The sequence below is a fragment of the Sceloporus occidentalis genome, unplaced genomic scaffold (genome assembly GCF_023333645.1).
Source record: "Sceloporus occidentalis isolate IW3139 unplaced genomic scaffold, rSceOcc1.0.p SCAF_3, whole genome shotgun sequence".
NCBI lineage: Eukaryota > Metazoa > Chordata > Lepidosauria > Squamata > Phrynosomatidae > Sceloporus > Sceloporus occidentalis.
Window position 1 is genome coordinate 41,963,211 of NW_028316983.1, and position 27,687 is coordinate 41,990,897.

The following is a 27,687-nucleotide window of genomic DNA, read 5'->3' on the forward strand; positions in this document are numbered from 1 at the left end:
CAGCCCTCCATATTTGCGGCTTTGACTTTTGCTGATTTGCTTAGTCACGGATTTGAATAATATGTTCTCCCTAGGAATCTCTAGGTCCTGCAGCACAATTCTGCTGATTGTTCACCATAAGAGTTGTGATGGAAGACCTAGAGATTCCTAGAGAAAACATTTCTCTAGGCATTTGTAGGTCCTCCAACACAATTCTGTGGTCAATTTCTGGAGGACTGAGAGATTCCTAAATAGGTGTTCTCTCAGGTTCAAAAATATTATTTTTTATTAGTGGTTTTTCCACTTCCACAAGAGTCCTGTGCCCCTAATCCTAGCAAATGTAAAAGGCCCGGTGTACATGTAGCTAGCAAAGAGCTGCCGTCGTTTGTTAGGGCTGGGCTAAGAAAAGTTAGGTTTTGACTGAAACTCCTAGCATCTTCCACCAATACTGGCAACACTTCTGCTGCCTGAGGGATTCTGAGTGATGTAATTATTTTTCCGAATTCTACTGTCATGCAGGTTGGGAGATTCTGGGACCTGTAGTCCCAGAATTAACTTTCCTGAGCTTTATTCCTATCTGTTCAAGAGTGGGATCCTTTTTTGCTTCCTCCACCTGTACTTGTTTTAGGTTCTCATAAAATCCTAGGGTTGGATGAGATGGCCCACAAGGCTAATGTGTTTGTTACCCTCTAATTCATTTGCTGCCATGCAGGAATACACTGTTAAAGTGCTCCTGAGAGGTGGCCATCCATCCTCTGCTTATAATGCACCAAAGGCACAGAATCTGAGGAAGTCTATTCCACAAAGAGCTCTTACCCTCAGGAAGTTCTACCTAATGTTTAAGTGGAATCTTTTTTCTTGTGATTTGAATCCAATGGTTCATGCTCTAGTTTTGGAAATAGCAGCAAACAAGCTCACTTACATGACATCCTTTCAGATATTTAAAGATAGCTAAAGATGCAGATTTCTAGAGGAAGTACATACTGGATTTTTATATAGGATTTATAAGAGGCAGAAATGGATAATGTTCTGAATGGAAGGCTTTGCTTTGTTTCAGGTGACAGCAGCTGTACAGCAATAAGAGAGCCCGCTTGCAGAGAAGCAATAAAACACGCAGTGTTTACAGAGGAGTGTTCTCTAAAGGCTATTGGCAAACACCTGCTTTCCATTCTCCTCCTTCCTCACTGTCAGGGAAGAAGAGCACGGCTGTTCTGGCCTCACTTTGGAGGACCACAGAGAGGATGAAAACTCCACATCGTGGTGGCTACATTCTTCTGGTAAGAAGTGGAGGATTTCTGGTTTGGAAATGGGAGAAGGAAGGATAGAAACTTTAAGGTTGAGCTAACGCTACCAGTTCCTCCTCCTGTCTTTTGTGTGCCTTCCTGAAACTATCTGCAATTGTATGTGACCAAGGGTCCATTACATGAATTCCTTATGGAAACAGAATAATCCTTGGAAGCAACCTCAAATCGAAGCAGTCTAGAAACAAGAGAAACAGACCTAAACTGAAAAGTGTAGAAGGTAAGGGAGGGGGCAAAGAAATGTGTCAGGATCAGTGTGGGCTAGATCTAAAGCAGAAGCTGTGATTCATGGGTAGTTGGTTCCATTCCAAAAGAAAATTGCCTATATAATAATTAGCTATGAGTTACAGGAAAGTATATGTGACAAGCTGCTGTATGGTAAGGCAAATCTCTTCTATAATCATTTTGAGAAGCTCAGTTTGTTTGTTTTTTTCTTTTTAAGCTGGTATCCAGCCGCTGTCAGGAGTATGTGAGCAAGGGCTGGTGAAATTTCAGATGCAAAAACAAGAGGCTGAGCTTAGGGAACAACTGACTACAACTTCCTTTATTTAGAAGTTTATTTAGAAGAAAGAACAACTTATTTCCCCTCCACAAAAACAAAACAAACTTGGAGCAAGTAGGCAACAACCAGGCAATAAATTGACAAATGCAGCTTATAAAAGCCAGCTTTTCTCTGTGTAGAATGTGCAATATTAGAATTCAGGATTTTTCTTTCAGTTCATAAGTATCTGTCCTAATATTTCCTATGTTCAGATTGTGAGTACTGTTACCTAAGCAGCCAAAGGAGTTTATCACATGGGGGGAAATCGGGGTGTGTGTGTGTGTGTGGTTAAATAGTGAATATCTTGTAAAAAATCACATGATCACAATTAAGATTTTCACACACATCGCGATTAAAGAGTCATTATCCCGAGAATAGCCAGGGAATAACCAGCAACAAATCATTCACAGAATTTCCCTGTGAAATATTTGTTGCTGATTTTTCCCTAGTTATTCCCAGGATAATGACTCTTTAATTACGATGTGTGTGAAAATCTTAATTGCAACCATGTGATTTTCATGGGATATTCACTGTTTAAACCCCCAATTTTCCTTGTGTGATAAAATCCAAAGACTCATGCACAAAGTGCAGATGTCAATAGTCTTTTGGGAAATTAGAGGTGTGCAGAAGTGCAACCAATATGTTATAGGTGGGACAACCTAAATAAAGGAACTTTTAAAACATCACAATAGGGACTGAGTATGTTCAGTGGCCACAGAATAATGGCTGTAGGGCAGGCAGAAGGTGCTGAAAACTACAAGGGGTAGGTAATTTAACAGTCTGTAATCTGAAAGAGCAGCATTCCACATTTCAACATGGTAGTACAGAGCCCATTGATGTATTATTATTCCCCACAAAGCAATGTTTTGTCTTCAATTGTAGCCCTCCATATTTCACACATGGCCTACCCAGATGGGGGCTGCCTTGGATCCTATACCATAAGAAAAGCAGAGTATAAGTTCCATAAATAAATAAGCCAATTGGAAGAAGGCAAAATGAGGGCACTGCTCCCAAATAGAAATTCTGCCTGCCAAATGAAATATTCCCGCAGTCCCTAAATTTCCTGCATTGGAAAGTCATTCATATTTAGAATTCTCATATTTGCTGCATCCACATTTCCATTTTAATTTTCCCTGCCCATTTTCTTTGGATGCCTAAACTATACCTTCTAAATATTCGAATGAATTTTTAAGTTACTGCAATGTTATATATCTGGGAATGAAAGGAAAATTTAAGGGGGAGAGGATTGAATTCTGATGGAGGGCAATGCTTTCATCTTTACCTGCCCTCAACCACAGCTATACTTCTTCCTTTTTTAGCTGGTTTTTTTTTTTTTTGGGGGGGGGGGGCATTTTAACCATTTTGTTTTACATCTTTGATGAATTGTGGTTATAATTAAGTATTAATGTTTTTTTAAATTTCATTGCTTGTTTTTAAGATCTCTTAACACGGTTTTTAAAAATAATTTGTTATTGTACACTACTTGGAAGTGTCATTTGAATCATAGAATCATAAAATCATAGAGTTGGAAGAGACCGCAAGGGCCATCCAGTCCAACCCCCTGCCATGCAGGAAATCCCAATCAAAGCATCCCTGACAGATGGCCATCCAGCCTCGGCTTGAAGACCTCCAAGGAAGGAGACTCCACTACACTCCGAGGGAGTTTGTTCCACTGTCGAACAGCCCTTACTGTCAGGAAGTTCCTCTTAATGTTGAGGTGGAATCTCTTTTCCTGTAGCTTGCATCCATTGCTTCGGGTCCTAGTCTCTGGAGCAGCAGAAAACAAGCTTGCTCCCTCCTCAGTATGACATCCCTTCAAATATTTAAACAGGGCTATCATATCACCTCTTAACCTTCTCTTCTCCAGGCTAAACATCCCCAGCTCCCTGAGTCGTTCCTCATAAGGCAAGGTTTCCAGACCTTCGATCTGGAAAGTAATAATAGCAACACCTTGGATGCCATGAAGATTTGTGATTTTGTCTGTATGGGTATTTCTGCCACTGTTGCAAATTGCAACTGCTTTATGTAATCATTAGGCCCAAACAGACAGGCCAAAATAAAGCTGCTTCATGAAACTCTGGAAGTGTGCTGTTTAAATGACAAATGCATCTTAAGAGGCCTGAAGCTGTGCCAAAGCTGCGCTCCAGTCCTTAGGACTGGACTGTGGCTTTGGCGCAGCTTCCAGCCTCTTAGGATGCATGCATCATTTAAACAGCACACTTCCAAAGTGGCCTGAAGCAGCTGTATTTTGGGCTGTCTGTTCAGGGCCCATTGTGTTTACAGTTGTGAAACCAGTTCACCATCTGAGGGCCAGCTGTCTGGTGATGAGCCTCTCCTTATTTAGCAAATCTAGTCTTTGGATGGTAGACATATAGTCCACCATTGGACTTGCTTAAGTCTTACCAACTTGACAAAAGCTGTGCTTCTGAATAACCTTCATCTCTGGACCAGGTGACAGACTTGGACTTTTGTTGTTGTTGCTATCACTATTATTACTATTTGAGATTGTTTAACTTCCTACTCATGCATTGTTGCAGAAGTGTCTTGCTTGTTTGCTGGTCAAACTATTCATTTACTATGCAATAGCTTGTCTTGCACTAGCACCTGAGAGCGCCTGTAAGCAAATGTATTTATGAGAAGACTGACTAACCATTCAGTTTATTTTTTAAAAGCAACACATGTTTAATCTGACTGTTGATCTGGTTGTAGTTAGTAAGGACTAGCTGCATCGCAAACATATTCAGCAATATTTAGTATATTTATGGAAAGGACTTTCATTGTTGTTGTTAACCGCCCTCAAGTTAATTTTAACTCAGGGTGATCCTGTGCATGAAACTTCTCCAAGACTCCCTATCCTCCACTGCTCTATTCATGTCCTGCAGGATCAGGCCTGTGGTCTCTCTGACTTAGTCCAACCATCTAGCATGTGGTCTTCCTCTCTTTCTACTACCCTCTACCTTTTCTAGCAGCATTCTCTTTGCCAATGAGTCATGGCTTCTCATGATGTAGTTAAAGTAAGACAGCCTCAGTTTAGTCATTCTGGCTTCCAAGGGTAGTTTGGGCTTGATCTGTTCTAGAACCCATTTGTTCGTCTTCTTGTTCATCCACAGAGACCTCAGCACTCTTCTCCAACACCACATCTCAAATGGATTGATTTTATCCCTATTTGCTTTCTTCCCTGTCCAGCTCTCACATCCATCCGTTGTGATGGAGAATACGATGGCTTGGACAATCTGCCCTTTAATATTCAGAGTTACATCTTTGCTCCTTTAGGATTTTATCCAGTTCTTTCATAGCTGCCCTTCCCAGTCATAGGCTTCTCCTAATTTCTTGACAGTAGCCTCCATTCTGATTAATGTTTGATCCAAGGTGTGGAGACTCTTTTACTACTTCAATTTTCTTGCTATCTAGGATGATTTCTTGTGGGTCTTCTATAGTCATTATTTTTTTTAATTTCTTGATGTTCAGCACTTTCCATCTTGACTCTCTTCAAAAATTGCTCCAGGTCTTTGTTGGTTTCTTCAGCCCAGTACAGGTGGGCCTTTAAGCATGTAAAGAATACGTGCTAGGGTTGCCTCGGGGCGTCACTTACAGACTTTCCGCAACCCTAATACATATTCCGTACATCAAAATGGCAGTGCCATGTACACACAGGCACCATCATTTTGACGCGACAGACGCTTTTTGCAGGTTCTTTTTTGCCGGCGGGAAACCACGTCGTTTATCTGCTGCGGCTTCCCGCCGGCAGAAAAGGAGGTGCCAGCAGACCTCCCTTTTTGGGTGATCTGTATCCCGCCTTCAAGTAGTATTGTGTCATGTGTATATCTTAGGTTGTTAATGCTCCTATCTCTGATTTTCATTCCTCCTGCCTCTGAGTCTAATCCTGCTCTGTATATATTTTCTGCATAGAGATTGAATAAATAGGGTGATTGTATTCAGCCTTGCCTGGCCCCTTTTCTGATTGGAAACCATTTGGTTTCTCCATACTCAGTTCTGTCCACACTTTTTAAGCAGAAAAGTGACTGTTCTGATCAGTAAGAATGCCTTGGTCCAGCATACCTGAGAGATCAGCTACTCCCATACCAACCTTTGTTGTTGTGTGCCTTGAGGTCATTTGTGACTTGACTTATGGTGAGCCTAAGGTGAACCTATCACAGGGTTTTCTTGGCAAGATTTATTCAGAGCAGATTTTTCCATTTCTTTCCTCTGAGGCTGAGACCATGTGACTTGCCCAAGGTCTCCCAGTGGATTTTATGGCTGAGATGGGAATCAAACCTTGGTTTCCAGAGCCAGAGCCCAACACTCAGACCATTTAAAATCAAGAGTTGTCCTTTCTGTGTGCTACCTAGGGCTGAAATACATTTGATTGGAAACAAGTGGGAGAGCTTTCTTAGTGGCTGCAGCAATTCTGTGGGACACTGAAGTGAGAATTGTCCTGCTTCTAGATTTAACTGTTTAGTGAAGACATTTCTTTTCCAGATTTCCCCTGCTAAATGGACTTTTTAAAAAGGCTGTTTTATTTAAGGGTTCTGCCTCTGAGCTAAATTAATGGTTAAAATCAATGGAATTTGTGACTAGCAAGTTTCATTCATTTCAGTAGGCCTCCCTAAGTAGGACTAATCTTAGATTTAACCATCTGTATTTTCATTTAATTTTAATTAAATATGTAAACTCACAGAATCATAGGACTAGCAGGTACCCCAGAGCAACCATGTCCAATCCCCCAGCAGTGCAGCAATCCATATCTTTTAATGATACAGTTTTATGTTGTATTGCACCATTGTTTTAAATAGTTGAGGCCTGCAAATAAATATGCATCTTTTACCATGGAGGGCTTAGAGGACAAAAAGGTCAAAAAGGTAGACAAGACATTTATTATCTCTCTTAAAACAAGTCAAAACAGCATCAGCAAACTCCTGACTCCACCTAGATCCAACTTAGCCCTGCACCTAGTGATTAAACTAAAAAGCTATTACATTATCCACACATATCTTGTCACTACTGCGTGGACAGTACAATTCTAGTTCACTTTGGAACAGGTAAAGGATATGTGAGAAGACTACAGAGAGAAAAACCAATGAGATGGGATGGGTCTCTTCCAGCACACCATAGTCCCTGCCTAGCACTGTCAGTGGAGTTCTTACTAGACAAAACCTCACAAGTTCCATCAGAGATAGACGTGATTTTTTCTGACAGAATAGTATTATTCTTATTATTTGTTTGCAGAGTTCCAGACGACATTCAGACACTGTAAAATCTAACTGTCACTGTGTTCACACCTTGTGAGATGATGTTTTATCCATGCTGCCACAGCCTACACAGGAATACTCATCCTAGGTCCCTTTCACATTATGCAGTTATAGCATTATGATTCTACTTTGACTGCTAAAGTGGAATGTTGAACTGTTATAGTGGAATCATGGTACTATAACTGTTAAGTGTGAAAGGTCATATAGTAGAATTTATGGCACCTGAACCGGACTGTAGATGACTAAACCAAATTGCAGGAGTTATTAATAATTAATTAATTTTTAATGATAAGAATTTTAACATTGCATGGGAAGTTAATGTGGGGCAGCATCACTCCTGTTGCAGTGAAACTGTAACTTTGTATTTACTTTTATTTTATCTTATGTTTAGTTATAAAGATGTAGTCTCACTAAAAAGCAGAGGAGTAATATCGCATAGTTCAAATGCTGGCTACTGCCCTATGTTGCATTGTGTGTGTTGAAGTGAAGACAAGGTGCAGAAAGAGAATGTTTTAGTTCAAAGGAAAACAGTAGTCTCTTGTAGTTAGATAGTTTTTTTTTAAAAAAGGTGAGAGCCCATATGGTGTAGTGGTTTGAGTGTGGGACTTTGGAGACCAGGGTTCAAATCCCGACTTGGCCATGGAAACCCACTGGGTGACCTTGGGCAAGTCATATGCTCTCAGCCTCAGAGGAAGGTAAAGGCAAACCCTCTCTGAAGAAACTTGCCAGGAAGATCCCATGATAGGGTTGCCTTAATATCTCCCTAAGTCAGAAACGACTTGAAGGCCACAAAAACAACAGCAACAACAATTGAAAGTAACAGCTAAACATAAAAGTTACTTTTTTAAATGTTACTTTAAAAGGCAACTATAATGGCAGCTAACTAGTTTTGGGCCCTTGTAACTATAACCAGAACAAATCACTTATTGAAAGTAACTTTCCATGCTCCAGATAACCAAGACAACAAATCCTAAACATGATCCTAGTGTACTGTTTGCATAAAGAGGATTTAATTCTCTGGGAAGTTAATTTTATGGGAAGGAGGAAGTGATTTGATTGAGGGCTCTATACATTTTGCATCCAGTCTGCAGCAGCTGCCTATAAGCTCATGACAGTATGTTGGGATGAATAATTATTCACTGCATATACATTGACTAAGATAATATAGGGAAATTTATAACAGTCCTTGTTAATTGCTTTTAAAGTCAGATAGCTACATAGTAGCTACAAAACTGGATGGTGTATATCCCTGCTCAGGTTGTTTCAGCAAATAAGAGGAAAACTGTGAAACTGAAGAAGCAAAAGGAAATATTATACTGATAAGGCAAATAGAGGGCAAAGGACAGTGCTGATACCACAGACTCTTTATTTGAATGTGTGTGGGTCTGTTTCCTCCCAACATCACTGTGCTTTCAAAGTAAGGTTGACCCTTTCCCTTTAAAGCCTGAAAAAGTTATGCTTGGACTACAACTTCAAAATCTTCAGCCAACATGTATTGATCTTGCTGACTGGGAATTCTAGGAGCTGTGGTCCAATAGTAATATTCCCTTTTCTCCTATGCCAAGACAAGGTATCCCACAAACCTATCCCACCATGGACTTCTTAGCCTATCAGTTTTCCCAATCCTGCCTTGGTTTTGTGAATTTTCATTCTTCTCTCCTGCATTTTGGGTGAGAACAGTAAAAGCCAATAGGGATAGCAGCCTTCTTGTGGTCCCCTGCTTTATTTTTAAAGCACATATTTCCTGCATGTGTGCACATAACCCAGATCCCCTGACACATGGTTTTTGGTGGGATCTTACGGTATCTTCTCATATTTTTCTAGACATTAATTGGATGGAGTACACATGCAAATAGTCAGTCTTTTTCATGCTGCACAATTACATCCCTTTAGTAACCACTTTGACTTCATCCTGTGCAATCTTGGGATTTGCAGTTTAGTGGAGAGATTTAGAAATATCTTCCAGAGAGCTCTATTGCCTCTACAAATCCCAGGTCTCTGTGGGATGCAGCCATGGCAGTTAAAGTGGCATCAAAATGCTACAATTGTGTAATACAAAAGAGACCCTTAAGAAAAATATAGCACTTTAATGTTGTAATGCCATTATCAAGTGATTTTGCTAGATTGCAACATACTTTATTTCTATGTAATTTTGTTCTAGAAAGTCTCTGAATCTTGCATCTAGTCTGTATTGTGTTAAAATTATGAAATGACCAGTCATTTTTAAAAGGTGTCAGTCTATAGTCAAGAGCCAGCATGGTGTAGTGGTTTGAGCATTAGACTCTGGAGATCAGGTTTCAAATCCCAGGTCAGCCTCAGAAACCCACTGGGCGACCCTTGGCAAATCTCACTGTCTCAGCCCCAGAGGATGCCCATGGCAAATCCCCTTTGAAGAAACTTGCCAAGAATATCCTGTGACAGGTTGCCTTAGAATCGCCATAATTTGGAAATAACTTGAAGGCACACAACAATAAAATCTTTTCCTTTACAAATACTCTTTCATGTTCCTCTTTCATGTGCCTTTGCCTGGTTTAGCCTTTCCCCAGGGTTGAGGGAGGGAAGGAAAAGTCTATCAGAGATGGGAAGTGTCAGTGGAATCCCAGCAACATCCCATTCATTGCCAAAAAGTGAGAATTCAAATTAATGGAAGGGGTGGCTACCTGATCTCTGGAGATCCCATCCAGCGCAGGTAGTAATAGGAAAAAGGGGCTCAAGAGACAATTACACTCCCCCATGAAATTTTCCTTCAGTTCCCAAATTTCTAGCACTGTTAGAAAGAGAGACATTAAAATTTTTAAATTCTATATTGTTTAATTGTCTTATAAGGGGGGGATATTTTGTATATATGGATGTATTTTAACTCTTGTAAGCCGCTTTGATTGTTTTAACAAAAAGTGGGATAGAAATAAAAGTATTATTATTATTATAAATCATTCACAGGCAGAACTCATATGTTTGCCGTGTTTGCATTCCCTTGATAATTTTGCCTGCACAAGAGAGGAACACGAGAGAGTATTTGTAAAGGAAAAGATTGTATTCTAAGAAAGAAATCTCCATAGCAAAGTGTATCTATTTACATGATGGTCCATCTTTTCTCTGGGTGCCTAGACTGTATATCTAAATGTTTAATTGAAGTTTTAAGTTAGCAATGCTAGAAATTTGCATATTGAAGGAAAGACAGGTTGTTTACCTGTAACTGTAGTTCTTCGAGTAGTCATCTGCAAATCGACATATTTCATTTGGTGGAGCAGAATTCTTATGTGGGAGAGCAATGCCGTTCCACATAGCTACACTTTGGGCCTCAAAACCTGAAGCTCCCTACCACTGGGCAAAATACTTTTCTTTATATTGGGAAATACTCCTGTGGCCCAAGTAGGAAAAAAGTATTTTCTACCCAATTATTTTCCCAGTTAACAATGTGCATCCTTACCCTAGCCAAGCCTGCTGGAGGAAGCACTCTCTCTAGAGCCAGAAGATGCAGATGAACAGGAGGACCCTGTCAGGATAAGCACAGATGACCCAGGCTTGTTCACAGAAGAATTTCATCAGCCTGTGCTGAATGGCCAAAGCAACATCATGCGCTTAGAAGAAATACAGAAGGTGAATCCATGGCTCCTTGGAAAAATGCGCCTAGCTGGGGAAAGTTTCATGTTGAGGCTTAGTACTGTGAGCCCTCCATATCCACGGATTTTTTATCCATGGATTCAAACATCCAAGACTTGAAAATGTTTTAAAAATAAATTCCAAAAAGCAAGCCTTGATTTTTTCATTTTACATGAGGGACACCATTTTACTGTGCCACTGTACTTAATGGTATTTGAACATCCATAGATTTTGGTATCCATGGGAGGCCCTGGAACCAAAGCCCAGCAGATACCAAGGGCTCACTGTACTTTGCTTCTCTCCTGGGGACTCCCCTGGATGAACCCTTTATTTCTACAAATTTCACTTTGCCAGTGGTTCTTTTGTTGACAATCTGTCCCTTAGCAACCAGATAGATAAGTGTCTGGCAGGATAGAAACAGATTTATAAAAGACTTAATGTTCACTTACAGATAAACAGCATCAGGAAGCTGGTAAGGTTGTGAAGGAGAACTGCAGCCTAAATATTTTGCTGCCTGAGGTAAAGGACAAGATAGCACCAGATCCTGCCCCTCAGTGGCACTAATGACAGGACAGTGTCTTCTCTGTTCTACAAAGAGTAGATTAAAAGGCACAGGTCAGGTCATATACCTCATACAGGCTTATCCATTCTGTATTTTTTGGTATATACTGCCTGAGATAGTTCCTTACTCTGCCAAATGAAATGGTCAGCCTTGCCAATGAAAGGGGCTATATATAAGACATATCCCTTGCTATGGAGCAGAAGAGATTAAATGAGTGGAGTAACCTGTGACAGATCAGTAGGACCAAGGCAGGGGTGGGCAAACTGTGGTTCTGGGACTCTTGTGACCCTCCGTATCTCCAGATTATACCTTTTGTGGTAATAAAGAAGTGAATTTCCTCTACTGGAAGCTTCCATAAGCAACAGTTTACCTTTTAGTAAATTTACCTGAATGATTTAACATTATTCCCCAAACCAGAAGTATCCAGCCTGCTTTGGACCTACCAGTCTATCACAACTTACTTATTTCATCTCTTCTGCTCCACAGCTCAGGGCAACTTTCAGAATGGTTTTAGTTTGGCAGTTTTGCATTTTTGCAGTCCAGCCAATTCTCAGCAGGTTGCAGGGGAAGAAAATTAGCCCTCAGACCTGCGAACAGTTGTTCACTCTGCTCTATGGAGTAGGTAGACTATCAAGAAGATAAAGAAAGGCTGACCTTCTCTATATGGCCTTTTTAGCTTGCACCACACCTGCCCCCACGATTGACTGGACACCCATGGAACCTCATCTACTGTACCGCACGGGATGGATTTAGCCTGAAGTCTATGTATCGAAGCATGAACAACTTGGCTTCACCTGTGCTGTTGGTTATCAGAGATACTGATGGCCAGGTAAGTAGGGGGGGAAATCAAAGGACAGCCAATCACAACTGTTTCTTATACAATTTTGATGGTCATGTGAAAGGAGAATGGTAATTATTCCACAGACAAAATGGACAGTGAAATCTTGTAACTCTTGTAGAAGGTTCCTGATCTTGGCCATCCCAAAAGACCCAACTGCCAGTGTTCAGTACACTTAGCCCTTTGGAGAATACAGTAGGTTGCAATGATCTGTTGTGCAAGCTCCCTTCCTCATGAGCAACATATAAGTTCTTGATCTGTAGTAACTTTAAAATATTTTCAGGTCATCTCACACTTGAGCCTGGGCCAATAGATAACACTCTTAAACCATAATTTTCAGAGCATGTAATTTTTACTTTTGGAGACTACAACTTCCAGAATCCCTTAGTCAGCAAGGTGACTGGCCAAAGGAATAACTTTTGTAAGCTGTGATCATTTTGCCTGAACTTTTTGCAAACCCAATATGGCATACAAAGTTAAAACCAATACAGCTAAACGTGCACATCATACAAAAGTTAAAATGTAAACTACCCCTAGAAATAAAGTATATTCCTTTAAAAGGGAGAAAGAACTGCAGACAGTACAGCACATTATTAAAGGTCCTTTCCCCATGAACAGAAAGTCCTTGAGGGCCTACTGAAAGAAAAAAAATTCATCTGCCAATGAAAGGATAGTCAGGACAGTCAGTCTAGCCTTTCTAGGAAGTGAGTTCCAGAGTTAAATAGAGCAACCACAGACTAAAAGATATGTATTTTCCTGCCTGATGATCTTGACTGTTTGATGGCCAAGAGTCCACTTTATTCTTGAAATTCCCAGGTTTGCACTGGAGCTCAGAAGGGACTTCCTATGACTTCTGTGCAACCTAGGCCAAGAATAGCAACAGGAATGTATTGACACTCAAGATTAAATGGCTCACTTTCTATGCATGCTTTCCTGCCATTTGAAACATCTCTCTGTTTTGAATCTTTTTCAGATATTTGGTACCTTTTCTTCTACAGCCATTCATGTCAGCAGCTGCTTCTATGGCAATGGAGAAAACTTTCTCTTCTCTTTCACTCCACAACTAAAGGTGACCAAAACCATGTCATTCTTCTAAGGTTGGGGTTTGCTGCAGTGTATTCACCAGGAGTGAACACAGTTTTATCACTTTTGTTAGCCAGTCAGTTATCATGATAGCAGACTGGCCCAGCCATAAAGAACCCATGTGTCACTGTTGGGCTCTGCAACACTATTTGGCAACAGATGTTCTAGAGCATCTTTACAGACATCAGGTGATTCCATATTAGCGCCCATCAGGTGTTGCGGAAGCATTCCTTTCCCCCAGTTGGGTGTAGATTGATACATTAAGAATTGTTGTTGTTGTTGTTGTTGTTGTTGTGTTGGGTGCCTTTAAATCATTTTCAACTTATGGTAACCCCAAGGCAACCCCTCTATTAGGTTTTCTTGGCAAGATTTGTTTAGAGGGGGTTGCCTTTGCCTTCCTCTGAGGCTGAGAGAGTATGACCTGCCCAAGCTCACCTGGCTGGGTGCTGAGAATCAAACCCTGGTCTCCAGAGTCATAGTCCAACACTGAAACCACTGCACCACACTTTAATGTATCTCTGTGGTATCCAACAGAGCTCTCTTTTCTGTGGCTAAGATCCTCCTGTGCTTACCCACTAATAGATCTTTAGAAATATAATACTGCTTGACTCAGTAAATATCTACTCAAAAGTAAGTGCATTCAGTTAAATGAACCTTACTCTAAGTCTGTTTTAAAAGGGTGCTCACCAATGGCTTCTCTTCATCTTGGAGAGAAGTAAGCAATGGAGTAGTACGGAGTTATGTCCTGGGCTCAGTGCTATTCAACATCTTTATAAATGATTTGGACAAGGGAATAGAGGGCATGCTTATCAGATTTGCAAATGACACCAAATTAGGAGGGGTAGCCAACATCCCACAGGACAGATCAGAATTAAAAATGATCTTAATAGATTGGAGATCTGGGCAAAATGAATTTCAGCAGGGAAATTTTACTTGGGCAATAAAAATTAAATGCAGAGATACAGGATGGGGAACACCTGTCTAAACAATACTACATGTGAAAGGGATCTACGAGTCATAGTCAACAATGTGATGTGGCAGCCAAGAAAGCCAATGCAATGCTAGCCTGCATCTGCAGTATAGTGTCTAGATCAAGGGAAGTAATAGCACCACTTTATTCTGTTTTGGTCAGACCTCACCTAGAATACTGTGTCCAGTCCTGGGGACAATTCAAGATCATTAAGCTGGAACATAATGAGGTGAAAGATCTGGAAGCCACGCCCTATGAGGAGCGGCTTAGGGAGTGTATGTTTTGCCTAGAGAAATGAGGATTAGGAGCTGACACAATAGCTATGTTTATATATTGGAAAGGATGACATAGTGAAGGAGCAAGTTTGTGTTCTGCTGCTTTAGAGACTAGGCCACAGAGCAATGGCTTCAAATTTTAAGAAGTGATTCCCCCTAAACATTAAATAGAACTGCCTGACTATTCAATCGTGGAATACACTGCCTCAGAGTATAGTGGAGTCTCCTCCTTTGGAGATTTTTACTCTTACTCTAAGTCTGTTTTAAAAGTTTGCAGTCTTAAGTTTTTTGCTCACACATTCAGTCTGTTCATTTCCATTCTTTCACCTTTGGTGGGAGAGTAATATGAAAACCTTCAAAATGTCCCCATTACTAACATCTCCCAATAATTTTGTTTTTCTCCCCATGGAGAGGGGAAACCTTGGTTAATGTTCTACTGCTTTAAAGAAAAAGTAATTTTTGTAATTAAAAAAATCCCATAAATCAGTACTGAAGAAACCTTCCTTCAATCTCTCATGGAAATAAACAGACGCTGGACAATTTGAAGTGGCTAATCCAGGGGGAGTTAACAAAATAATGGCATGAGAGACCCCTTCACACTACGCAATTGTAAGACCATTGTTGTTGCGTGCCTTCAAGTTGTTTCCAGCTTATGGTGACCCTAAGGGAAACCTATCATGGAGTTTTCTTGACAAGATTTCTTCAGAGGGGGTTTGCCTTTGCCATCCCCTGAGGCTGAGAGAATGTGACTTGCTCATGATCACCCAGTGGGTTTCCATGGCTGAGCCAGAATTCAAACCTTGGTCTACCTGTGTCCTAGTCCAAAGTTCAAACCACTACACCACACTGACCCTCATAGAAGATATATGATAATTATATCTTAATTTGCAGTTTAGGGTTTGCAATTCAGGGTGGAGTATTTAGAAATCTCTTACAGTGAAGACCTCTGGCACCTCATCGGACTACAAACTAGAGAACTCCATAGGATGCAGCCATAGCAGTTAAACCTGAATCATAGTGGTATAGCTGTGTAGTGTGAAAGGGCTCTGGTTCCCTCAGCTCAGTGTCTACAGAAAGCAGGACCTATGGAGAGGAAGTACTTCTTTAAATGAACAGGGCTGCAAAATAGTACTTTGGTTGGCCATACTGGAGAGGCAGCGGTACAAATTATATTTGATCACACAGAAAAAATAATGAAGAATCGGTTTTAAAAAACAGTGGAGGTAAATTTAGAAAATACTCAGTTGTAAAAATGTGATATTGCTAACTCAGCGCACCCGCTTCTCAAACCACTGTGTACAAAAGGATAACAAAGGGGTACAGGTTGAGTCTTCCTTATCCAAAATGTTTAGGACCGGAAATGTTTTGGATTTTGGAATATTTGCTTACAGATAATGAGATATCTTGGAGATGGGACCCAAATCTAAACATGAAATTCATTTATGTTTTATACACATTATACAGATAGCCTGAAGGTAATTTTGTACATAATATTTTTAATAATTCTGTGCATGAAACAAAGTTTATGTATACTGAACCATCAGAAAGCAAAGGTGTCACTATCTCAGCCACCCAAGTGGACAATTTTGGATGATTTCAAAATTCTGGACAAGGGATCCTCAACCTATAATATGGAAGTAACTGTGATTAAAATAGATGGGAGCAAATACTGTAGTAAGGTAGCCATTCTAATCATAGAACAAGGCTGCAAACCTGTATAAACTTTCCTGGAAATAAACCTACCTGATTTTAATAGCACATACTTGATTGTTGTGTAAGAACTTATGGATGCCTTGAAACTCGTCTACTCTGAATGTTCATCTGGCTTCTGAATCAGATTATTTATAGCTTTGTGTAGGGATGAGGAAGCATTTATGGTCTTACCACCAAATTTCCCAATTTGGGAAGGATCTGAGTAAGGTGAAACAAAGGATACAAGGTGAGGCCAGATGTAGTTGTTAGGCATTTGAACATTTCCCTACCAAGTATACAAAATACAATTACATTTTCTGCAAATATGCTCAGGTGTAAACCCTAAGATCTCAGTCTCACCAATTTTGCAAAGTATGGCTCCTGCTATATGACAACAACATTTCAGTGTCCTATTATTTCCTATCGCTAATCTGAGATAACAGCAAAGAAACTTTTAGGTCGGATGGGAAACATCCACAGGCTGCATTCTGCCCAACTGGTGGAGATTTCCTATTCCTGGCTTTATGTGTGTACAGAATGCCGATAGTGTTGAAGAAATGCTAGTATGATGTACAGTAAAAATTGCCAGTTAAACCAAGTTATGGAGACCTTCAAACAAATACTAGAACACGCCATGATTGTTTCCTTCAACTGTAGAGCTGTGCCATTTATTCTTAAGAAGCTTATCTCATGCATTTGTTTTCCTTCCTTGTGAACCAGGTATTTAAATGGACTGGCAAAAATACCTTCTTCATGAAAGGAGACGCAGATGCCTTGGCAGTTGGTGGAGGCAGGTGTGTACTGTGAAAGATAGCTAAACTGTGGGAAAAGGAGTGTGTGCTAGACATAAATCCAGAATCCTTTATGGCAGTTACAGATGCATAACCTAGTTATGCACTTGTGATTATTATGTATTCATGATCCCTACATAGCGCCTAGATTTGAGGCTACATAGGGACTGTGAAAGTCCCCCATCCCTAGTTACTGGGCAGCAGCTATGAAAAATAGGTGTCTGGCCCCATTTGTTGGAAAGCAGATGGCACCCATCACCCTGATGCAAGCAATCTCCAGCACGAGGAGGAATTATAACCGAGTCCTGCTTCTGCTTGTTGTACCCATAAAGGATTCAGTGACCACTCACAGGAGAGGGTGAAAATGGCAGTCAAGAGATAGAGGAAAAGACTGCTTCCCAAGAGACAGGGGAACAGACCCACACTGTTCCACTGTTGAACAGCTCTTACTGTCAGGAGGTTCCTCCTAATGTTTAGGTGAGATCTCTTTTCCTGTAGCTTGAATCAATTGCTCCATGTACTGTTCTCTAGAGCAGCACAAAACAATCTTGCTACATCCCCAATATGACACCTCTTCAAATACTTATATAGGGCTATGGTATCACCTCTTTACTGTCTCTTCTTCAGGCTAAACATGCCCAGCTCCCTAAGTCTCTCCTCATAAGGCATAATGGTATCCTAATTTGTATGGAAGATCGATCACATTGGCTCTTTTTGGGGCCAAGAACCTTCTTATTGAGCTGGTGAAATATTTCCCCAGCCCCAAAAAGTTAACCTAAGTTACAAGGAAGTCTCCACAGTCTGTGTTCCTTTGTGTCCCTATCTGTGTTCAGTTCCAAAATGTGGCTGGCATAGATCACAATTTTGTAATTGCTTTAATTTGTAAAATTAAAATATGGTCCTGAACATTCTTCTGAAAATGGGGGCCATGATACAAACAGTGGAAAGGTTTTTCTATCTAGATCTCTTTTCAAATCATCACTTCTGCATAATGCAGGAGTGGGCAATTTTCAGTCCCCAGTCTAATTTCAAAAGCCCTCTGAAAGTTGTGGTTCAGGCCTCAGCAAGAGCAACCTGTTCTTTCCTAGCAGTGCATTAAGTGAAGAGACAGAGTTGCCTACTTTTAGCTTCCACTTAATCATTGCTGGGGGTTTTTGCCCCATTCGCTAGCTAGCACCCTGTTAGTGGCATGTGTGTGTATACTCAGATGTAAATTAATCTTGCACCTTTATATATCTATTTTTGTTTGCTGAAGAGGTTGGTATTCCCTTCCTACCTGTGTGGCCACCAAAGTCCCTTGGTATGGAATAGGGGAGGGGGAATTGTAGAAGTTTCTGGCTATGTCCCTGTAGCTGGACACCAAATGATTATATCAGCCACTGAGACCTGTGGACGACCTTGACAAATTTCAACAGGTGTTGTGTATTTTTTGTGTCTGGCTATGGGGACATAACCAGATGCTTCTGCAATCTACTCCCCCACCCATCCCACCTCAGGGATGAAAGGCTATGTATGTGGGGTTTCAACAGCTCTACCATAAGTCGGGGTGGTGGTAAATGGTTCAGTGTATAGTTCTGGGTGCATAACTACTACACTACTCTGAGCCATGCAGGATTGTACCCACTGCTTCCAAGTGACCTCCATTTGATTCCTACCCCACCCCACTCCCTGACAGTTGTGGGAGGAAGTTTCAGTTGGGAGCAGCCCTGGCAGATGTGGTTTTGGGTTTCAAAGAGTAGCGCTTCAGAGTTTGGAGTTTTTGGAATATAATGTCCAGAATCCCCAACCCACACAGACTAGATAATTCTGGAAGATGTAGTCCAAAAACACAGACACTTTCCTGAGCTTTGGGAACAACCATCAGAAGTGTATTTAGGAGGAGTCGATCCTCTGCTGTGCCGTGCCGTCCCACCACACATCAGGAATTTTGACAGTCCCTTATTGCTATTTTGAAAACCAGGAAGCCCTATCCCAGGGAGGTTATTTGACTCATCCACAGTGGTGTTTTTCAGCTATCATGAACTGTTATGTACACAGTTGGAAGGCCCATTGTAAAGCCTTTGAAAATAAAGGCTAGAATTCAAGTAGGAAGAAACCATTTAATTCAAGTCCCAGCACAAGCTAGTGCCATCCACTACCAGCTCCTCTTAAATCAGCCCAAGCAACAGAGCAGGTAGACAGTGGTGAGATCCCTCCAGAGCAAACTGCTCCCAATGACACAAATAAGCCAATCCCATTGTACTCTTAAAGTTTAGATGACCACATGTTTTAGACTGTTCACCCCATACACTGTTTTTTCACTTATCCCCAGCGGCAAATTTGGATTGTGGCTAGACGGAGATCTGAACCATGGTGGAAGTCACCCTTGCGAGACATTCAACAATGAAGCGCTATCTCCCAAAGAGGAATTCCTCATCCGAGACTTGGAAGTTTGGGCCCTCTCTTAAACCAAAGGGGAAAAAATGTATCATGTTTCCCCTTGTGTGGACATTGTGAGTGCAATGGGATCCAGGTATAACCAGCAGTCCTCTTGCAGTGGCTTCACAACTCCCCTTCAGTTGAGCATAAACCTGTTGCAGATTCCCTGTGTATCTATAGATTGGCAGAGAAGAAAATGATGCTGGATCATCCTACTAATGTTCATATAGTCTAGTCTCTCCTCAAATACTGTCCCATCCTCAAATTAGCAATGCTGTTTCCCCATGTTATGCCCCCCCCCTCGAAAGATGAGCTAAGGACATTCCGATTTTTTAAAATGTCTTAAGATTGCTGCTTGGTTTATTCACTAAAGGAAAAGGATGGATGATAATCTGCACAAAAACAAAAAGGAAAGTGTTGGCCACCATTTATTAGGGGAAGAGCCTTGGACACCTCATTGCCATACATGTTACCTGCCTTACTGAGTTGCAGATTAAGCTACTCCCATTGTCTGGAGTAAGCTTCCTGTTGTTGCTATGTGCCTTCAAGTTGACAGTTATTTATGGCAAGTTTATTCAGTGAAGGTTTGCCATTGCCGCCTTCCTTTGAGTATAGCTCCCCTTTTACTTTTCATGATTCTGTTAAGAGAGTGGCACTTATCATTATTTACAGTACAATCATATTCTTCCATATATGTATCAAGCATGGAAACCAACAAAATAGTTTTGGTACCCAGAATAGACTTAACTCACCTACATTTTACATTGGGCACTTTGTGGATTTTCTTTTAAATTTCTTTCATGATTATCAGAAGCGTATTTTTTTCAGATTGGTGTAATACATATGGAACAAAATACAGCCCCCAAACAGTACTCAGTATTTTTTTCCTCATTAGACACAAGATAGAGCTACAGATTTTCTAAATTATTGTTCTTCTGTTACACAATGCACAGTTGTTTACTTTGGGTCTATGTAGGACTAGTCTTTAATGCCTTTTGTGGAAAGCTGTATTTTCCTAGCACTTTATTCAAACACAATATTTTGGTTCTGAAAATGAAATCAACCACACTCTTGAGCTAACAGAATGTGGCATCACAGAAAGTGGTGTCACAGAAACCTATTATTTATTGCGTGAAACACTGTGGAAGACTTAACCTCCACTTCATTTGCCTCATTTTATAAATAGATTAATTTTTTAAGAAACTAAGCAGGGGCACTCATAAAGCATTTAAAAATACAATCATTAAAATGAGTTTTTTTTTGGGGGGGTGAGGGGATTGGTACAAATAAGGCACATTCGAGACAGTTACCCTAGATAATATATCATATGCAGAGTTTACATAAATTTAGGCATAATGCTTTTCCATAGTGTCGCTTGACTACTAAAGGATTGCAACTCACAGCAGCCCTAGTCAGCATAACTAATGTTGAAGAAGGATGGGAGTTGCAGTGCAAACATCTGGGAAGCCATGTTTTCCCTAATTTTGCCCTAAGAGGAAATGAGTACTAAAATACTGAGCTGTGTATAAGGGATACATAGATCATCACTTACCTATATTATTTCAAACGGTTGTCTTAATTCTTACACAATATACTTCCTCTTCTAAAGTCTAAAGTTCCTAAAGAGAAAGAATGGCAAAATGCTAACAAGGGAGAAAAAAAGGCAGAACTACTCAACACATTCTTTGCTACAGTGTTCAACCTGGGAAAAATGGAGTAGGTGGTGCAGTGGCAGAAATGCAGCACAGAATAGGTGTAGTAGTAGTATGGGACTATCTGGTTACTCCAAATAAATTCATGTATCCAGAGCCAGATGAACTACATTTCAAGAGTACTACAAGAACTGGCAGAAGTAATCTCAGAATCACTGGCAATTATACTTGAGAATTCTTGGAGAACAGGGAAGTCCCATCAGACTGGAGGAGGGCAATGTTGTCTCCATCTTCAAAAATGAAAAACAAAAGAGGATCCAAATGACCACCCAGTCAGCAGTACCAGGAAAGATTCTAGAGCAGATCATGGAACAGTTTGTAAACACTTTAAAAGGCATGCTGTGATCACAAAATGTCAACATGGGTTTCTCAGAAACAAGTCATGCCAAACTAATCTTTTTTTTTTTTTTTATGAAGTTAGAAGCTTGGTAGAAGGGAATGCTGTGGATGTAGCACATTCTGATTTCAATAACAAGATCTCCAAAAAGTAAAATGTGAGCTAGACAATGCAACTGTTAGGTGGATTTGTAATTGGCTGACCTAACAAACCCAAAGGGTGCTCACCAATGGCTTCTCTTCATCTTGGAGAGAAGTAAGCAATGGAGTAGTACGGAGTTATGTCCTGGGCTCAGTGCTATTCAACATCTTTATAAATGATTTGGACAAGGGAATAGAGGGCATGCTTATCAGATTTGCAAATGACACCAAATTAGGAGGGGTAGCCAACATCCCACAGGACAGATCAGAATTAAAAATGATCTTAATAGATTGGAGATCTGGGCAAAATGAATTTCAGCAGGGAAATTTTACTTGGGCAATAAAAATTAAATGCAGAGATACAGGATGGGGAACACCTGTCTAAACAATACTACATGTGAAAGGGATCTACGAGTCATAGTCAACAATGTGATGTGGCAGCCAAGAAAGCCAATGCAATGCTAGCCTGCATCTGCAGTATAGTGTCTAGATCAAGGGAAGTAATAGCACCACTTTATTCTGTTTTGGTCAGACCTCAACTAGAATACTGTGTCCAGTCCTGGGGACAATTCAAGATCATTAAGCTGGAACATAATGAGGTGAAAGATCTGGAAGCCACGCCCTATGAGGAGCGGCTTAGGGAGTGTATGTTTTGCCTAGAGAAATGAGGATTAGGAGCTGACACAATAGCTATGTTTATATATTGGAAAGGATGACATAGTGAAGGAGCAAGTTTGTGTTCTGCTGCTTTAGAGACTAGGCCACAGAGCAATGGCTTCAAATTTTAAGAAGTGATTCCCCCTAAACATTAAATAGAACTGCCTGACTATTCAATCGTGGAATACACTGCCTCAGAGTATAGTGGAGTCTCCTCCTTTGGAGATTTTTAACGAGAGGTTGGATGACCATCTGTTGTGCTTTGTGTATTTCTGCATGGCAGGGGTTGGACTGGATGGCCCTTGTGGTCTTTTCCAACTCTATGATTCTACGTTCTCAATTTGGGAAGAGGAAAAAGTCTATAAAAACGCCTCTCTCCTAGAGCAGGCCTCCTTACCTATTTCACAAGACAAGATACTGCAATTCTGAGGGTGGATCACAGTAATTGCTATAAAAGCATTTTTTAAAAAAAGTTGTGAGATACCAAAAATCTTTCAAGGCCTACTTCACAAGTCATTCTTTTAAGAGCTTGTCTGAATTCTGTTCAAAAAGATTAGACTTACCATATATACTTGTGCGTGAGTCAAAGAATTTTGTCCAAAAAATTGACCCAAAAAAACCTGGCTTGACTTATACACAGGTCAATGCGGTGATAGGCTCTTCCCCAGTCCAGCTGTCTCCCGAAGGACAGATGGGCTGCAGAGGAGGCAAGGCAAGCGCTCACACACACACCCAGCCTTGCCCCCAACCTGGCTGCCCCATGGAAGACAGCCAGGGTGGGGAAGAGGAGGGGGGGCAAACAGTCGCGCCAAAGTCTCATCCCCAGTCCAACTGTGTCCTGAGGGGACAGCCAGCCTGCAGAGGGGGAAGATGGGTGGGCTCTTGCCTCTCATGCTTCCTCCCCATCCCAACGCTCTGTCAAGGGAACATCCAGGCTGCAGAGGGGGAGGACGGATGCTGAGACCCTAAGTTTTACCCCCGACTTATCCATGGGGACTTGTCCAAAACCCCCTAATTTTGGCCCCAAAACCTGCCTTCAACTTATACATGAGGTCCACTTTTAGTTGAGTATATACAGTAATTTTTTTGGTTTACATAGGAATGTTTCCCAATTTTAAAAAATATTAATATAAAACTGACTAAAAGCAAAGGGTCAAGTGTTCAAGATGTTGAGCACTGGAGTAGGCCATACACCTACACGGAGAACATGGTTATTGAATCGCATCTGTGCAGCACTGGACTTGCTGTCTTTTCCTCTACTCTCAGCCACAGGATCTCAAAATAGTCTGCCAAGTCAGGCAAAAACATGATTTTGATGGTCCTGTAGAAAATGCAGCAATGGCAGGAGCGTCTATGTTGGAAATGTGGCTTGAAATGGCAACATATTCTTTTGAGGAACTTTAAAAATTTGTGAATATCTCATTAAAGCAATATTTCAAAGTATAAGTATTCTGTAATAAATATCCTTCAGAATAATTCAAGTAAAATTCTCAATGAGAAAAATGGCATCACATGTATAACAAGCACAGGAAAGCAGTTGTGCTGATAGAAACCATCTAGCAACTGAGTATTCACAGAATATGCTGAGCACATCTGAAGAGAACAGAAATCACATATTCCTGCTCTCCATTCTGAAATGAGAAAAATGTAGATAAATACTATTGCCAGCTTTTGGAATTGTTGATCCACTGCTCACTGGCTTCCCATAAAGATCTAGCCAAGCACTAGTTATCCTTCCTACCCAGTCCCATGCCAAAAACCTGGTGGTAGGAGAAATAATACAATAATTGTTACTGGATATATTAACCTATTTTTGGAAAGTGGTAAGTAATATATCACAATTTCAGACATTCACATTCTAGGAAATCTACACATTCTTAAAGACTGAACTCACGACGTACATTAATATGTTGAAAGTTTTCCCCACCATATTCCAGTTGGAAACTTCCAGATTGGCTCCAAATTTGAAGTTTACATGACATGCATTGGTTCTATTAAACAGATATGCAAGTAGTAAGGATCAGCCATTAGAGCTTTTATTGCCAAGCTGAAATGAACACATACTCAGACATTGCAAAATACATTTTTGTCACATGTACAGGAATCGCAATTTTATACTGCTTTACAGGTTGGTGTATGTATACTGTAGTTGCCCTGCACCCTTTACATGAACTGTAAGACAGCAAATCAAATATTGATCTAAAGATGAATAAAATTGCCTCGAATGTGTGGAACTCAAGTGATCTACTTGTTTGGAGATCCTTTTATGTCAGGATGTGCAATTCTGGCAGGGCTGGGGACCAATTTTTTGCTGCACTACCTCCCAGAGGTAGTCATCAAAATGGCCACCAAAAAAAAAAAAAAAAAAAAAAAAAAAGAAAGAAAGAAAGAAAGAAAGAAAGTTGAATTGAAAATCTTAAATGAATAAATATGCACTTCCATTTTTTATTTGAAGGCAGGGGAGGATTCTATCTCAGTCTTAAGAGAAGCAATCATTTTCATCCAGCTGTGACCCACCAGGAAAAAAAAGGCTCTTTGGGAGCTGTGTGCAGCCCTTCGTCCACCCCTCCTTCACACAGTCTAATCTACAGTATGTCGTACACATAATACTGAACAAGTCCTGGTACATGTGATACTGATGTGTATGTGTCAGTAAAAGTGAATTCTAGTTCAAGCTGCTGTGATGATTCAGGTAAAGCATTGAATGAACGCTATGCTTTACTGAAGTTCTTACTGAATTGATGCTTCACCCTGTAGGCTTTTTCACATCTCCATAGTGTTCAATGTAACATAGGGGGCTGCACAGGGAATAGGTAAAAATCAAAGTTCCTCAACAAGAACCTACTTGCAGTTCCATCTGTGAATGAAAGGAGCCATTCCGTAAGCAGGGCAGATCCAACCCAGAATATATAAAAGTTTTTCCAAAGCTAAGTAGGAGTTATTAAACTGGACATAAAGAATTTTTAAATAAAAAACCCTGTAAGATAAAAAAAATCTGCATTCTCACAATAGCACACTTCTCACATATACAAAAACACACGTTTGCCAGCACAAAGTGCACATCACAGATTTAAAGAAATATGCTCTTTCATACGAATACAATCATGTTATCCGTGGATATAAAATATAGTAGGGATACAATCTATGACCTCTTGAAGTGCACCCAGTGCCATCAGAAAATTCCTCTTCTATGGGCTGAGAGATATGATCTGTCAGAGGCATTCAAATCTGCACTGAAGCCTCTATGGCCTTTCCTTCTCCACCTCTGAGGCTCTAATGTCTTTCCAAAAAGGAAATGGAATTGGAATTGGAATCACTAAAGGCAACTCTTGAGAGTCTGATCTCCATGATCCATAGTCCACAGACCTGGCTCTGACACAGGGTAAGTATACAGCAGCCATGAAACTGGCATACACTTCGTTCCAATTAAAGGGATTTTTTAAAAGAATGAAACACTAGAACAGGAAACAGAATTCCATTCCTCCTTTTTTACTCTGTCAATGTGATTCTAATGAGGTTCTGAAGTTTCAAACATCTGAGATTCCCTCCTTCCCACCCCTATTCTCCACCTGAACAAGATTGCTATGCCTGAATACATTCTAATTACTTTGAAATATAAGGAGTAAAATCCTCTGGTTTGACATGCCCTTGTTCCTTTTTGATTTTCAAAATCTTTGTCCCTCTAATATGTGCAGTGAGACTAACACATGTTCAGCAGTTTTGTTGTTGCCAATATTGCCTTTGGACATTAAAATGATGAGCAGCAAACTTTTAAAAAATCTGTTTAAAAATTATATCCCTGATTGTATCATTGCATATTCAGCTCTCGTGATCTGAGGGAAAGGCAGAGCCTTTTTAAAAAGGACTATATGATTATTATTTTTATAACAAAACAAATGAATTAGAGAAGTGGCACAAGTTCTACCTCACCTTGCCTGCCAATATGTTGTATACAGGGCTATTCCAACAGCAAACTGTACAATTTTATCAATCTTAAGAAAATTAAATATGATAAGGCTAGAAAGCCAGTCCTTTTTAATATCTTTAGAGATGAATATTCTTAATCCTTTAAACTACTGATGAAATGAAAATTTTGGTGGGAATAAATTATTTCTCATAAGTCAATTAACTATTTTGAGAAAGTCACAACACGTGTTAAAAGATCTTGCAACAAAGACATTTTCAACTGCAGCTTTTCCATGGGCATGGAGCATATTTAGTCTGTAGTTTTACAAAACTTTTTTTAAAGAAAACTTGATTTTAAAAAAAAACAACTATCCATCTTATTTTTCATTACAACATTATCTATAAAAATATGATATAACAAAATCTGAATCACTCAACAGAAATTAAAGTTAATCAGTCATTAAAAAGTCTGTTTCTGATCTTTGAACTGTTAGTGTTTTCCTTTGAACTGTGCTGGTAATCATCTTCATCATCATTCCAGTCTCTCTTCAGTGGAGTAAGTTCTGGGGCAACCACATCACCATCCTATCAAAGCATCAAAATAAGAGAGGAACATTCACTCTTGCACTAAAAGCTGGCAATACATTTTATCATCTTTGAGAGGCAGCATAGAAGCAAAATGTTCAGATGTTTTTCCACACAATGTATTCAGAGGAGAAATTGCAACCTGGTATCAGTCTAAGATGTATGTTGCTCTCCCCGTCCCCCTGCCCACCACTGGGAAGATAATGGATTAATTATTTCCTTTGGTGGTCCCTTCATTGTAGAAATGTCATCATTTATCTTATTTATTTATAGAATCTATATACCACTTTTCACTTTAAAATATCAAAACAGTTTAGAAAAAAGTAAAAATACAATTAAACCAGTGTCTAAAAACACCAAAAAACAATAAAATTTATTAAAAACAATTATCTAAAAAAAAGAGTACCGGATAACAGGAATAATCAGGAAAATGCCTTGGTAAACAGTGGATGATAAAAACATTCAACACTGGAATCCTGCTTAATATAACTGGGAAGCTATTCCATATGATGGGTGGAACAACACAGAAGTCGTTCTGTGTATCTATGTAGGACATGGTATGCTAAGGGGAGACTCATCTGCTAAGAACACCAGGGAAGCAGCTTATAGGGATGTTATAAATTTTTAGATGTTTGCCCAAAAAACAGTTTTTCTCCCAGCTTAAAATCTGGCAGGGTGCTCAGTGGAGATCCCAAGGGACACATGCAACTTACCAGCCACACATTTTCTACCTGGCTCTAAAGCTAACTTTTGAGGAGTTACTCAGAATAATACAGAGAATTAAGAGATGTGGGATAAAAAAGATAGCCAGGTTGCATACCTATAACTGTAGTTCTTCAAACAGCCATCTGTGAACTCACACAAATGGGCTATTGATGTCTATGCAGCACATTGTTAGGAACCTTCTTGAGCTGGTATGCAAACTTTTTGGCAGCAATCCCACCCACCCGCTAGGCACCTTACCAGCTTGATTTCCACCTAAAACCTCAGTTCCATGTATGCCAAACAGAGGTATGACATGACAAAGGGAAAGTGGGCAGGCTTATGT

General features: G+C 40.2%; 2 protein-coding genes across 2 annotated transcripts in view; one reads left to right on the plus strand and one right to left on the minus strand.

The window, feature by feature from the left end:
• The first annotated feature begins 1,205 nt into the window (after window positions 1-1,205).
• On the plus strand, window positions 1,206-19,387 carry TLDC2 (TBC/LysM-associated domain containing 2). The gene is made up of 6 exons (XM_089518547.1): window positions 1,206-1,256; window positions 10,506-10,670; window positions 11,912-12,064; window positions 13,047-13,142; window positions 16,814-16,887; window positions 19,196-19,387. The coding sequence occupies exons 1-6, from the start codon at window positions 1,221-1,223 to the stop codon at window positions 19,329-19,331; spliced, it is 660 nt and encodes a 219-aa protein (XP_089374673.1). The 5' UTR covers window positions 1,206-1,220; the 3' UTR covers window positions 19,332-19,387.
• Window positions 19,388-24,175: 4,788 nt separating this feature from the next.
• The window catches only part of LOC149315806 (deoxynucleoside triphosphate triphosphohydrolase SAMHD1-like), a 40,136-nt gene continuing 36,624 nt past the window's right edge, over window positions 24,176-27,687 (minus strand). Inside the window, exon 16 of the mRNA XM_089514130.1 lies at window positions 24,176-26,639. Within this exon, the coding sequence (XP_089370256.1) occupies window positions 26,508-26,639 (132 nt within the window). The 3' untranslated portion in view covers window positions 24,176-26,507. The remainder of the gene's footprint in view (window positions 26,640-27,687) is intronic.